The sequence below is a fragment of the Pantherophis guttatus genome, chromosome 8 (assembly GCF_059756535.1).
Source record: "Pantherophis guttatus breed Tessera chromosome 8, ASM5975653v1, whole genome shotgun sequence".
Taxonomy (NCBI): Eukaryota; Metazoa; Chordata; class Lepidosauria; order Squamata; family Colubridae; genus Pantherophis; species Pantherophis guttatus.
The window spans coordinates 71,986,341-71,999,528 of NC_142070.1; the positions used below are offsets into that span (position 1 = coordinate 71,986,341).

Sequence of the window (13,188 nt, forward strand, 5' to 3'; positions counted from 1 at the left end):
CTGTTCTGTTCTGTTCTATGACTGTCATTAAGTGTTTTACCTTATGATTCTTGATGAATGTATCTTGTCTTTGTATGTACACTGAGAGTGTATGCACCAAAGACAAATTCCTTGTGTGTCCACTCACACTTGGCCAATAAAGAATTCTATTTTATTCTGTTCTATTCTGTTCTGTTCTGTTCTATGACTGTCATTAAGTGTTTTACCTTATGATTCTTGATGAATGTATCTTGTCTTTGTATGTACACTGAGAGCGTATGCACCAAAGACAAATTCTTTGTGTGTCCACTCACGCTTGGCCAATAAAGAATTCTATTCTATTCTGTTCTATTCTGTTCTGTTCTGTTCTATGACTGTCATTAAGTGTTTTACCTTATGATTCTTGATGAATGTATCTTGTCTTTGTATGTACACTGAGAGTGTATGCACCAAAGACAAATTCCTTGTGTGTCCACTCACACTTGGCCAATAAAGAATTCTATTCTATTCTGTTCTATTCTGTTCTGTTCTGTTCTGTTCTATGACTGTCATTAAGTGTTTTACCTTATGATTCTTGATGAATGTATCTTGTCTTTGTATGTACACTGAGATCGTATGCACCAAAGACAAATTCCTTGTGTGTCCACTCACACTTGGCCAATAAAGAATTCTATTTTATTCTGTTCTATTCTGTTCTGTTCTATGACTGTCATTAAGTGTTTTACCTTATGATTCTTGATGAATGTATCTTGTCTTTGTATGTACACTGAGAGTGTATGCACCAAAGACAAATTCCTTCTGTGTCCACTCACACTTGGCCAATAAAGAATTCTATTCTATTCTATTCTATTCTATTCTATTCTATTCTATTCTATTCTATTCTATTCTATTCTATTCTATTCTATTCTATTCTATTCTATTCGAACAGTGTCTGGGCACAGTTTTAAGTAAAGTACAACAATAATCATAATAGTAATCATAATAAACATATCAATATTAATCACAAAGTAATAATACAATTAGTTTATCCTTGCAACATTTTCAATGAATTTTTTTTTTATTATTATCCTTCTAATCTTTTTAGTTTCTAACCTCTGTTTCTGTTAGATAGCCATTGGTAAAACAAATCCCATGTTAAAGAGTATTTGTTTCTTCCTTTTCTCTTTTCTTTTAAATGTTAATCTATCGTGGATGATTTTTTGTGGCAGTGATAGCTTCCACCACAATGCACCCTCCTCTCTTAAACACCCCTCCCTCACAACTTTCTTGTGAGAAAAAGGCTGGTTTTTTTATTTTATTTGTTTACTCGTCAAACGAAAATGACAAATTCAAATATTAGTATTTTTAAATATTAGGTAAAGTATTAAAATGTGACAGAGACAATAGGCATGTTAGTGCAGTTATGCCCGCCTCCTTAAGGACCTCTTAAAGTCCACAGAGGTTAAGTTAGAATTAAAACTGGGGACGTTAATGGCTGGGACAAGTGAATTGGGTAAGATATTCCAGGCTTCGACAGCTCTGTAACAAAAATCATTTTTTTTTTACAATTTTTATTTTCCTTAGACAAGTCCAGCAGTTCCTCACTTATCATACTCTGAATTTACTGCCGGTCTGCAGGAACGCTGTTTTCTGTCCCATTTCTTCTCTAGAATCGATATCTATCCATATTACCTTGCAGAAAGTCTTAGGTTTAAATGTTCGGGAAGTCACATACCGTTGAAATGGCTCCCAACCAAAACATTTCATACCCATGATTTGTTTAAGCTGTTTTTATATGTTTTGCTAGGATATTTGCCCCTACCTCTGCTAGTGCTTCCAAGGCTATTAAGAAAAAATAAATAAAAGATCTAGCGATACTGTTTCATGGTAGAGCAATTAACTCTCTAAGAAGGTTCTGTCAAACATAACTTTTCCCCAGCAAGTAAAACTATTCTACTCTGCGATTAAAAAAAAAAAAGATGTAAAGAAGCTTCAGCAATAATGTTGGAGACAGAGATAGATGGAGTATTTCTAAAGCTCCTAATCCTAAAGAAATCCGTTCATGTTTCAGTGCAGGGGTGGGTTCTACTTACCTTTACTACCGGTTTGTAGTGGGACCGCGCGCGCGTGCCAGCTTTACTCACACACACACGTGCTCTTCTGCACATGCGCAGAAGCATTTTGATGATATTGGGGTCGGTGGGCGGAGCCTCCCGCCGGTTTTAGTACCGGTTCTATAGAATCGGTGCGAACCGGGGCAACCCACCACTGTTTCAGTGCTAGAAAATGGGTTTATTCTTCCGTACAGGTAGTCCTCGACTTATGACTACAATTGAGCCCAAAATGTCCGTTGTTAAGTGAGACATTTGTTAAGTGACTTTTCCTCCTTTTGCGACCTTTCTTGCCACAGTTGTTAACTGAATCACTGCAGTTGATAAGTTAGTAACCTGGCTGTTAAGTGTCAGCACTTCAACCTGCATTTACTCTAGTGCTGACATAAGAAGGAGAAGAGGGGGCAGCTGGCAAGAGGACGCTTGACTTCTCACCTACTTATTTTCCTTGAAGATAATATCCCCTCGGAAATGAGATGGGAGGGGGGACATTCCTAGGAGCTGAAGTAATAGATATGGGGAGAGTGATTTGGAAGAGGGCCAATGAGACGCGGAGAATTGGGGAACGGAAAGGGAAGGTTTGGGGTCAGGAAGTCAGAGTTGGCTATGCCACAATCGGGGACAGGTTGTCGTGCTTAATAAAATGAAAGATTTCTTCAAAGACTATGTCTTTGGAAATGCATTTTATTTTATCTGAGACGACATCGAAACCTGACATTAAGTGAATCTGGCTTCCCCATTGACTTTGCTTGTCAGAAGAATGCAAAACGGGATCATGTGACCTTGAGACACAGTAAGTGCCAGCAGGGTTAAATAAGGGCTTACTTTAGTACATTTTAGGCCTGATTCTATGCTGTAAGCCAGGGGTGGGCAACTGTGGCCCTTTTACAACCTGTGGACTTCAACTCCCAGAATTCCTGAACCAGCTTGGCTGTCTCCCGCTGTGGGAGTGTGAAATATTCAGACAGCATGTAGAAGGCAACAAAAGGAGACATGAAATTCAAATAAGCTGTCATTCAGAACTTTGAACATTGTATTGGGGATACCCAGGGGTGGGCTGCTGGAGGTTCGCAGGAGTTCGGGAGAAAAATCTAGCTAAGATTCTGTGCAGTTCGGAGAACCCCCAAATCCCATTCCTGGCTGGCCCTGCCCACCTCGCCCCTCCCCTCCCAGGAGTCCCCACGCGGCCTGTTTTGGATGCAGGTAAGTGCAGGGTGCGTGTGGAGGCTTGGGAAGGATGAAAACAGGCCTACCGGAACTTAGGGAAGGGCCTCCAGAGCCTGGGGGGGGCCGTTTTCGCCCTCCCGGAAGCTCGAGGAAAGCCTCCAGAGCCCGAGGAGGGCAAAAACGCCCCCCCCCGCCGTGGTGCAGGAGGCCGACTAGGCCACGCCCACCATGGCCACACCCACCCAGCAACTGGGCAGAGAACCCCTTGCTAAAATTTTTGAAGCCCACCCCTGTTCAAACATTCCTCCATCCCTGAGGAGCCTTGGTAGTACAGTGGTTTAATGCACCCTGTTATTAACACAGCTGCCTGCAATTTCTGCAGGTTCGAATCTTTACCAGGCTCAAGGTTGACTCAGCCTTCCATCCTTTCTAAGGTAGGTAAATTGAGGACCCAGTTTGTGGGGGTAATAAGCTGACTTTGTATAAATATACAAAAGTATGAAGGCTATTGCTTAACGCATTGTAAGCCGCCCTGAGTCTCCGGAGAAGGGCGGCATATAAATCAATTTTTTTTTTAAAAAAAAAACCTTTTATTCCCCTGCTCAATTCTCTGAACGTTTACCTTCAGGATCATATCTCCCGGCAGTAGCCTTCCATCTTTGAAAATGATGCCGTCTCGATAAATGTGTTGAATGATGACGTGAATCAAAGGCGTTTCGCTGCCCCCCACTACTCTAATGGCAAGAGCTTCGTGGGGGTTCCTGCGGTTGACCTTAATGCTGGCGATTTCACCATCTGGAATGAGATGATATAACCTTGGAGCGGCTGAAACAAATGCAGAAAAGGGTTGGATGTGAAATGAATGGGTTTTGTTCTTTTTGAACAAACGCAAGAACACAAAACATGACGCACTTCCACAGTTCTTAAGAGTTACAATTTAAGAGGTCTGGTCCTTATTAAAAAGGAATCAGAGATGCCCAGTGACTTTTTGCTAAAAGCTGAAAGTGATCGTTGTACGTTTAACATCAACTCTTTCATCTGTTATGTACAGGTAGTCCTCGACTTACCACCACAATGGAACCTAAACTTTCTGTTGCTAAGGGAGACAGTTGTTAAGTGAGTTTGCTCCATTTAACGACCTTTCTTGCCACCATTGTTAAGTGAATCACTGCTTTTATTAAGCTTAAGTTATTAATTTAATGAATTTGACCATTGACTTTGCTTTTCAGAAGGTTGCAAAAGGTGATCACATGACCCCAGGACACTGCAACCGTCATAAATATGAGTCAGTTTACCGAGCTTCTGAATTTTGACCATGTGACCATGAGGATGCGGCAACAGTCATAGGTATGAAAAACGGTCATAAGCCACTTTTTTCAGTGCTATCGCAACTTCAAACAGTCACTAAATGAAGGCCATATGTTGAGAACCACCTGTACTATGACATAAAGAACCTGTTGTGGTTCTCCAGCAGCCTGCAGAACTGGCAGCGGAGTCGGACAGCGATGAGGCTGAGGAAGAACATGGGCCAGTCCTGGAGTCTGGAGAAGGCTCGGACGAGGGCTCTGCATCGGAGGCAGAGATGGGGCCAGGGCCATCGGGGAGTGAGGTGTGGATTCCAGAGCATCTAGAGGCTGACAGCAGAGAGGCAGAGGAACAGGAGGAGCCTGTTCCTAGTGCACATATGAGAAGAGCTTCTAGAAGGCAGGAGCAGCTAAAGCAGAGAGGATGACTCAGGAGTAGGGCCAAGAGATGATTGGCCCCTCCCATAAGGCTTAAAAGACCAGCAACGGCTTTTGGGCTCTTTGTCGGAAAACAACGTTGATAGTCTTGCTGCACTTATCTCTTGTCGGCGTCTTCTGCTTTTGAACTTTTGCCAAGAGAAGCCTTTGGCAGTTTGCCTAATTATACCAAGGTTGGTGATTAGACTGAAGAATTTGTGTTATGAAGAGTTTGTTTTAATTCAGTTTGGACTACGCTGAGAATGAGTTAATTCTCAGCTGTTCTAATAAAGTCTGTTTGTTTTGGAACCGTTTGCATCGATTACTACCTACTTGGGCCTGGGTCACAACAGAACCTTCATGTTCAAACAATGGGGCACAGCACAACTATATTCCAACAGCGGTTGTTTTAATATTTATTTTTGTATTGATTTAATGTAGAAAAAAGAGAAAAAAGGAGAGAAAAAATAGAAATATACGAAAACCAATAGAAAAATGAAACACGGTACCGTAAACTCCATGCATTACATAAAATCAATAATTCTCCCTAGTTTTTTGCTACTCGGGGTAGGAAAAGCCTTCGCAATGCATCTGGATGAAAATGCAGATCCTGCTAGGGGGGTTCAAGATGCTGCATGTATGATTCAGTTCTCACATAAATAACGAAGGCTTTTCACGATCCAATTCAAAATAGCAATAGTACGTAGAGTTATGTACCGCTTCACAGTGCTTTAAAGCCCTCTCAAAGCGGTTTACAGCGTCAGCCAATTGCCCCTAACAATCTGGTTCTCATGTTACCGACCTCAGAAGGATGGAAGGCTGAGTCAACCTTGAGCCTGGTGAGAATCGAACTGCTGGCAGTCGGGCAGAGTTAGCCTGCAATACTGCATTCTAACCACTGCGCCACCGCTCCACTTATCAGTACCGTAATTTCAGTGCAGCCATTCTGACATTTGGCTATGAAACTATGCTACCGTGGCTGACAAAAGAGTTTCTTAATCAGTGCCAGAGTCAGTCTTAAGCCCACGATTCTATTCATAGCATCCTTATCTACCTGAATCTGGTATTCTAAATCTCATTTATTGCTTTTTAATCTTGTTGCCAGAGTTTTCCAGCAAAGCAACATCCTCCTGGCTGCTGCTTATTTTCCATGGCCTCTTTAAACTTCCATTGCTTATGTGGGAATAAACTGCAAATGCCACCCGAGATAGAGAGAGTTTTGCTTCCTTTGATGTTTCTAATCTTACTTTATACTTTTTTTGCGTTTACACATGTTCGGGTTTTTTTTTTCCCCCAGGAGGGATGTGAGATGGCTGGCTCTGTCGACAATGACAAAAAAAATGTCAGGGTTTGTGCATTCTACAAACATGATTTGGAAAAGGTACTTCTGATTCACACAAGCACAGAGTCTCTATGCTTGTGATGGGATTCAGCCGGTTCGGGCGAGTTTGGGCGAACCGGTAGTTATATGGCTGGCTGGTTCCACCCCTTCCTGCCCCGCCCCTTCCAGGAGTCCCCAGGGGCCCAATTTTGCTCCCAGATAAGTTCAGGGAGGCCTCCTAGGCCCAGAATGGGGTACAGGGATGTTTGTGGGCCCCCTCATGGCCCGTTTTCGTTCCCAGAAGGCTTCAGGGAGGCATCTTAGGCCCAAAACAGGCCACGGGGGGAGGGGAGGGCAGCGCCCCCCCCGCATCCCATTTTTGCTCCCAGGGGGTGCAGGAGGCTGATTGCTGTCTGTCACACCCCCTGGCCATGCCCAACATGGCCACGCCCACCCACTCATTAGGGCAGAGAACCAGCCTCCTGCACCACAGTGGGGGGGCATTTTTGCCCTCCCCAAGCTCCAGAGGCTTTCCTTGAGCCTCCAGGAAGGTAAAAATGGCATCCCTGGGCTCCGGAGGCGAGCCTGTTTCCAGACTTCCGGAACTTCTGGGAGGCCTGTTTTTTGCTCTCCCCAGACTCCAGAGGCTTTCCTCGAGCCTCTGGGAGGACGAAACCGGCCTCCCCCAGGCTCTGGAGGCCCTCCAGAAGCAGGAAACAGGCCCATTTCCAGACTTCCAAAACTTCCAGGAGGCCCGTTTTTTGCCCTCCCAGAGCCTCCGTGTGGGCACTGCACTTACCTGGCATCCAAAACGAGCCGCATGGAGACTCCTGGGAGGGGCGGGGTGGGCAGGGCCAGCCAGTCCTTGCAACTACTTGTTCTGTCCCCAACCCCACGCACACACACCAACAGACGTTCAAGAGTTAAAGACCAAACCTGCCGGCAAAATCCTTTTCCTTATGATAACGGAACTTGGCAACAACCTAGTGGCTGCCTGCCAAGAGTTTATTATTTACAAAGAGGAGAGATAACTTCTCCCCACTTCTGATACATCAAAAGAAACAGCTCAATAATTACGGAGTCAATCAAATCCAGAGATAATCCAGCAAAGTCTATAGCAAAAGTCCGGCAATGCAGAATGGCGTGGAAGCTTTCAGCTTTGTTCGTCACAAGGTTTGACTGGCCACCACGCTCCCTTTTATACCTTGTGGGGTATGGTCCAGTGACTCAGCCTAATCTCGGGCACGCCTTTTCTTCTGTTGCGCGCGCTTATCTCTGCGACGCTGGCGTGGATCCAGCCAAGACTCATTACCCTCATCACTGTCCATCTGTGGCTGCGTGGACGTGCTTGGCCCCAGCCCTATCTCTTGCCCTTCGGCGGACACCGAAGGCATTGCCAGAGAGGAGGGTCCTGGAGAGGGAGGCCTTGCCAACTCCCCTCCTTCACTCTCGGAGTCCTCTCCTGCCGATGACACAGGCTTAGGTAACGGAGCCACAACACTACTGGTTCGGTGAACCAGATGTAAAATTCTAACTGCTGAATTCCAACCCCTATATCAGGCCTTGTCTGGGGCCCTGTAGTTTGCCGAGTCCCTAAAATAAGCCATCAGGTTTCTTCGAATTTTGATTCTCATTTTTCATCATCCTTTTTGGTTTACGTTCCTCATTCACATATTCTTACCACTTGTGTTTTTAAAAAAAGAAAGAAAAGAAATTGTACAGTTCCAATGAAATAAGTGTGATGTCTCAGTGATTTTTCACTTACAGGGAAGAAAAATGATGACAAAGAGCGCTCATTCTTAACTCATTCTTGTTTTCACTGGGATCTTCTCAGCTCAGTCTGTCCATCCCAGTGGATTTGGACTAGCTTCCCTGGGAAATGATCACTGGTTTGATGGTTTGAAATATTCATTACCTAATTATTATCTGAAAGATCTCATAGTAGTTCCATAACATGGCAGGAAAAGCCTTCATAAAGATGGCTTCTGGAATTCTTTTCAAAACCTTTACCAGCAGGGGCCATAGAAGCTGTATGCATTTTTTTCTAGATCATAAAGTAATCTACTGATTCTTTACAAATATATGGGTACTTTCCTTCCTAGGGACAAATCAGGATGCACACCTGTGTATTGTCTCGATGCGTTTGTGTGCGAAGGTCTCATTGGGATAATGTGAGCCATATGGGTTGCTTGTGTACATCAGTTTTTGGTTTTTCTTCATGTTGCATCTGTGTGCATTAGTGTGTTAGTATGCACCAAGAAGCACAGAAAAGGCTGCATGTGCTCCCTTCTGGGTGATCGGGAAGTATGTTGAATGGGACTTCTACTGGCCAAAGGAATGTATTGAGGTAACTTTAGATGAATAGAATAGAATAGAATAGAATAGAATAGAATAGAATAGAATAGAATAGAATAGAATAGAATAGAATAGAATAGGATATAGGATATAGGATATAGGATATAGGATATAGGATATAGGATATAGGATATAGGATAGGATAGGATAGGATAGGATAGGATAGAATAGAATAGAATAGAATAGAATAGAATAGAATAGAATAGAATAGAATTTTTATTGGTCAAGTATGATTGGACACACAAGGAATTTGTCTTGGTGCATATGCTCTCAATGTAACTAAAAAAAAGGATACGTTCATCATGAATGATAAGGTACAACACTTAATGATAGTCATAGGTTACAAATAAGGAATCAGGAAACAATATCAATATAAATCTTAAGGATACCAGCAACAAGATTACAGTCTTAAGTGAGAGGAGATGGGTGATGGGAACGATGAGAAGATTAATAGTAGGTGCAGACTTAGTGAATAGTTTGACAGTGTTGAGGGAATTATTTGTTTAGCAGAGTGATGGCGTTCGGGAAAAAAACTGTTCTTGTGTCTAGTTGTTCTGGTGTGCAGTGCTTTATAGTGTCGTTTTGAGGGTAGGAGTTGAAACAGTTTATGTCCAGGATGCGAGGGGTCTGTAAATATTTTCATATCCCTTTTTTTGACTCGTGCAGTATACAGGTCTTCAATGGAAGGCAGGTTGGTAGCCATTGTTTTTTCTGCCGTTCTAATTATCCTCCGAAGTCTCTGTCTGTCTTGTTGGGTTGCAGAACCAAACCAGACAATTATAGAGGTGCAGATGACAGACTCAATAATTCCTCTGTAGAACTGGATCAGCAGAAAATATGAATTATTTTCTTCACAGACCCCAGCCTAATGTGACTCATTTTTCAAATTTGATTTGTCCACTACTCTCTTCTCTCCTTACCTGATTTAGTCCCCATTTCAATTCAGCTTTTGGAAAACGACTCTGTTGTCAGACAGACAAGAGTTTTAAGCCCCTTTATATAATTTTCCTTCCAAAATTATCATGGTTTGGAACCAATTATAGGTGTGCAAGCGCCAAACAGAACGAACTAGCCAATTTAAACTGTCAGGACTACATTGTGTCTAGCATGTGTAAATTTCCCTGACATTGTATGCCGTACACTAAATAGAAATAAATAGTTGTGATGATTCTCCGGGATGCTTCCCCAGATACCTCTCCACGTGTCAATTCGGAGAAGGGTGAACCAGTTCCAGGCACATCTGGAGGGGAGTTGGTCAATGGCTCTAAGCAGCTGTCTGAGAGGGATTTGGCTGAAGCACAGCTGTGGCAGGAGAGCCCTGAGGCTTCAGGTGGGGAAAGCACAAAGCTGCAGCCACTCAGTGATGAGGAAGAGGAACTGCCTTCTGCACCTGATCCAAGAACAACTAAGGCAGAGAAAAGGCAGGAGCAGAGGAGGTCAACCAGATTACCTATGAGGAGGCAGCCTTTCCTTCCTTGATAGGCTGCGCCGGAAGCTGGCTATTTAGAACAGCAGACAGATGGAGGCGATGCTGGGAACAATGTGTTCATTTCCTAGCTTGCGTTTCTCTTGGTCTTTATGATCCCTGCCTTGCTTTGGGTTGACCTTGTGCCTTGACTTGGATTGTGCCTTGTGAACTCTGGACTTTTTTTGCTTCGTGGAGCCTCTTGTGTTGTGGATTTAATTTTGCCTCGTGGGTTTATCTTGTTTGGGAAACTTGCTTTTTCGGGGGACAACTGGACTTTCCTGGTTTTCTTTCTTTGACGACGTTTTGCTTCTCATCCAAGAAGCTTCTTCAGCTCTGACAGGATAGTAGGGAATGGAAGGATGCTGGTCATTTGCATCCTTTTAGAGAGTTGTTCAGGTCAGTTGGAGGTTTATCGGTGTCCTTGGGGTCACCAGCTGTCTGCAACAAATATAAATCCTTCCATTCCCCACCATCCAGTCAGAGCTGAAGAAGCTTCTTGGATGAGAAGCAAAACGTATTTGAAGAAAAAACAAGAAAGTCCAGTTACCTCCTGAAAAAGCACATTTGGGACAACTATGACCTGGATGACTGAGAATGTTCATACTTGTTTGGGAAACTTTCAAATGGACTCATTGGCCATTGCTCTCTGGACTAGCCTTGCTCTGCTTTTGACTGGAGTTCTGGGTTTTAGGTGAAGGGAATTACTGGGGAATATTAATAAACCCGCTAAACCACTGTTGGTTGTGCATGTGAGTTGGACAGCACAATAGAGTCAACATGTGGCTCCCATCAATAGACTAGTCTTTCCTAATCAATCAGGAATATGTGGAGTTTCATATGACATTGGAGGAGAGAATAAATCCAGGCTGAAGATCAATAAGGAAGAGGGAGGACTGTATTTTTGCAAAATAGATGTAATCATGTTTACCAGTGGTGGGTTTTAAATTTTTTTACTACCGGTTCTGTGGGTGTGGCTTGGTGGGCATGGCATGGCTTGGTGGGCGTGGCAGGGGAAGGATACTGTAAAATCTCCATTTCCTCCCAATCATCTGGGACTTGGGAGGCAGGGAATAGATGGGGGCGGGGCCAGTCAGAATTTTTACTACCGGTTCTCCGAACTACTCAAAATTTCCACTGCCGGTTCTCCAGAACTGGTCAGAACCTGCTGAAACCCGCTTCTGATGTTTACTCATCATGAAATCAGTAAGGGCCAAGTAAGTATCTACTGAGTTTTCATCTTCAAAAAGATATTCAGAGTTGGACCTTGTTAGTTCTTGGGTGAGAGAATAGGATTAATTGAATCTGAAGTTTAGAAAATGTCTAGAATGAGAAGCTGAAGATAACTTCTGCGAAGATTTTGGCAGCTGCAGCCAAAATCTACCTGGATATGTCCATGAAGTTATCAGAAATGACACTCACTTTAAATTGACTTTTCTTAAACCCAGCACAGTCTTCTTGCAATCAGAGACAGTAGATTAAAAGGGTGCTAGTAACTCCTTCTTTGTACTACCCTTCACTTGTAAAGAGCAACTGTTGATAACAAAGAGCATTATCTTACTATGCAATGGATGCAAAAATGATTCAGGAGTGTTAAGTCTACTTTGCTCATTTCCAACTGCACTTGATATGAACAGATGGCTTCCAATTTATTTAAAATAACCAGACAGGACTACCTTTATAAATAAACAATAGTTTTTAGTGTAGCTGGTCTGACATGGGGACTTCTTAGGTTGGACATGGCTTAGAAATCTTGAAATATTTTGATCCTTGGTGGTTTCCCCTTTCTACAATAAGATAAAGGTAAAGATTCCCCTCGCACATATGTGCTAGTCGTTCCCGACTCTAGGGGGCGGTGCTCATCTCTGTTTCAAAGCCGAAGAGCCAGCGCTGTCCGAAGACGTCTCCATGGTCATGTGGCCGGCATGACTCAACGCCAAAGGCGCACAGAACGCTGTTACCTTCCCACCAAAGGTGGTCCCTATTTTTCTACTTGCATTTTTTACGTGCTTTCGAACTGCTAGGTTGGCAGAAGCTGGGACAAGTAACGGGAGCTCACCCCGTTACGCGGCACTAGGGATTCAAACCGCCAAACTGCCGACCTTTCGATCGACAAGCGCAGCGTCTTAGCCACTGAGCCACCGCGCCCCCCTCTTTCTACAATAGGCCTCGATAAAAAGGATGGATCTGGATTTTTACGCTTTGCATAGATGTGTAGTGTCTGATGATGGATGTCTACACATAAATTGGCAGCCAGGCTGACAGCTACCAAGAGGAAAGTTAAAATAATTCTGGCAGTTAAAACATTTGAACTGCTGCCGACCTCAATGAAAACATGAAGTAGGAAGTATAATTTTAGAAACAGGCTACTCCTGAACCTTGACAAGATTAATACGAATCATCATGGATGCAGATGACTCCAGAAAGTAGACGATAACAGCTGACAGCCAAAAGAGATTTGGTTGTATTCTCTTTAAAGTCTAGCTCAACAGGAATTCACTCTGTAAAACCGTAGGGTGTGCAAACAGTAGAGTTATAATGTGGGCCCAGTTTTGATCTGCCGTTGAGTCTTCAAAGCAGATGGGCCACATGTATCCTTCGTTTGAGGAGCTGAACATTCAAAATGTGTGGATGTGAACAAAGCTCTGGTTTTCCTTTGAATCGCTTGTTTGCCCAATTCTTTCAGCCCATGTGCAAGTTGTCCATGAATTTAGCATCCAGCTGAATTCATAGGCCTCGGGTAGTAAATCAAGACCACACATCTTGCTTCGCAGACATGCAATTAAAGATTGCGAGTGTGCGTAAATTCACTAAATGTTCCATGCACGGAGGAAAATTATTTATGATTTTTTTCAGTGAATTGTATTCCCCCCCCTTTTTTTGTAAAATTCCCATTCATCACAACATTGCTTTAAATAAGTTAAAACTAAACGAGGGACATAGCATTTAATTTTGAAAGAAAGGCCATAATTGGGTGGAAAAGCCAAGTGATTGGGTTAGATGATCAAAAAGATGGAACATAGAACATAGAATAATAGAGTTGGAAGGGAACTTGGAGGTCTTCTAGTCCAACCTCCCCCCCTTGCCCAG

General features: G+C 43.3%; 1 protein-coding gene across 5 annotated transcripts in view; it reads right to left on the reverse strand.

Moving 5' to 3' along the window:
- Positions 1-13,188, reverse strand: part of LNX1 (ligand of numb-protein X 1) — a 197,386-nt gene that overhangs the window by 40,389 nt on the left and 143,809 nt on the right. For 3 of the 5 annotated variants that reach the window (XM_034411317.3, XM_087875323.1, XM_034411319.3), the window contains one exon: positions 3,859-4,061. In XM_034411317.3, the coding sequence (XP_034267208.2) occupies positions 3,859-4,061 (203 nt within the window). The remainder of the gene's footprint in view (positions 1-3,858; positions 4,062-13,188) is intronic. The other 2 variants (XM_060690821.2, XM_087875324.1) reach the window with 1 other exon arrangement.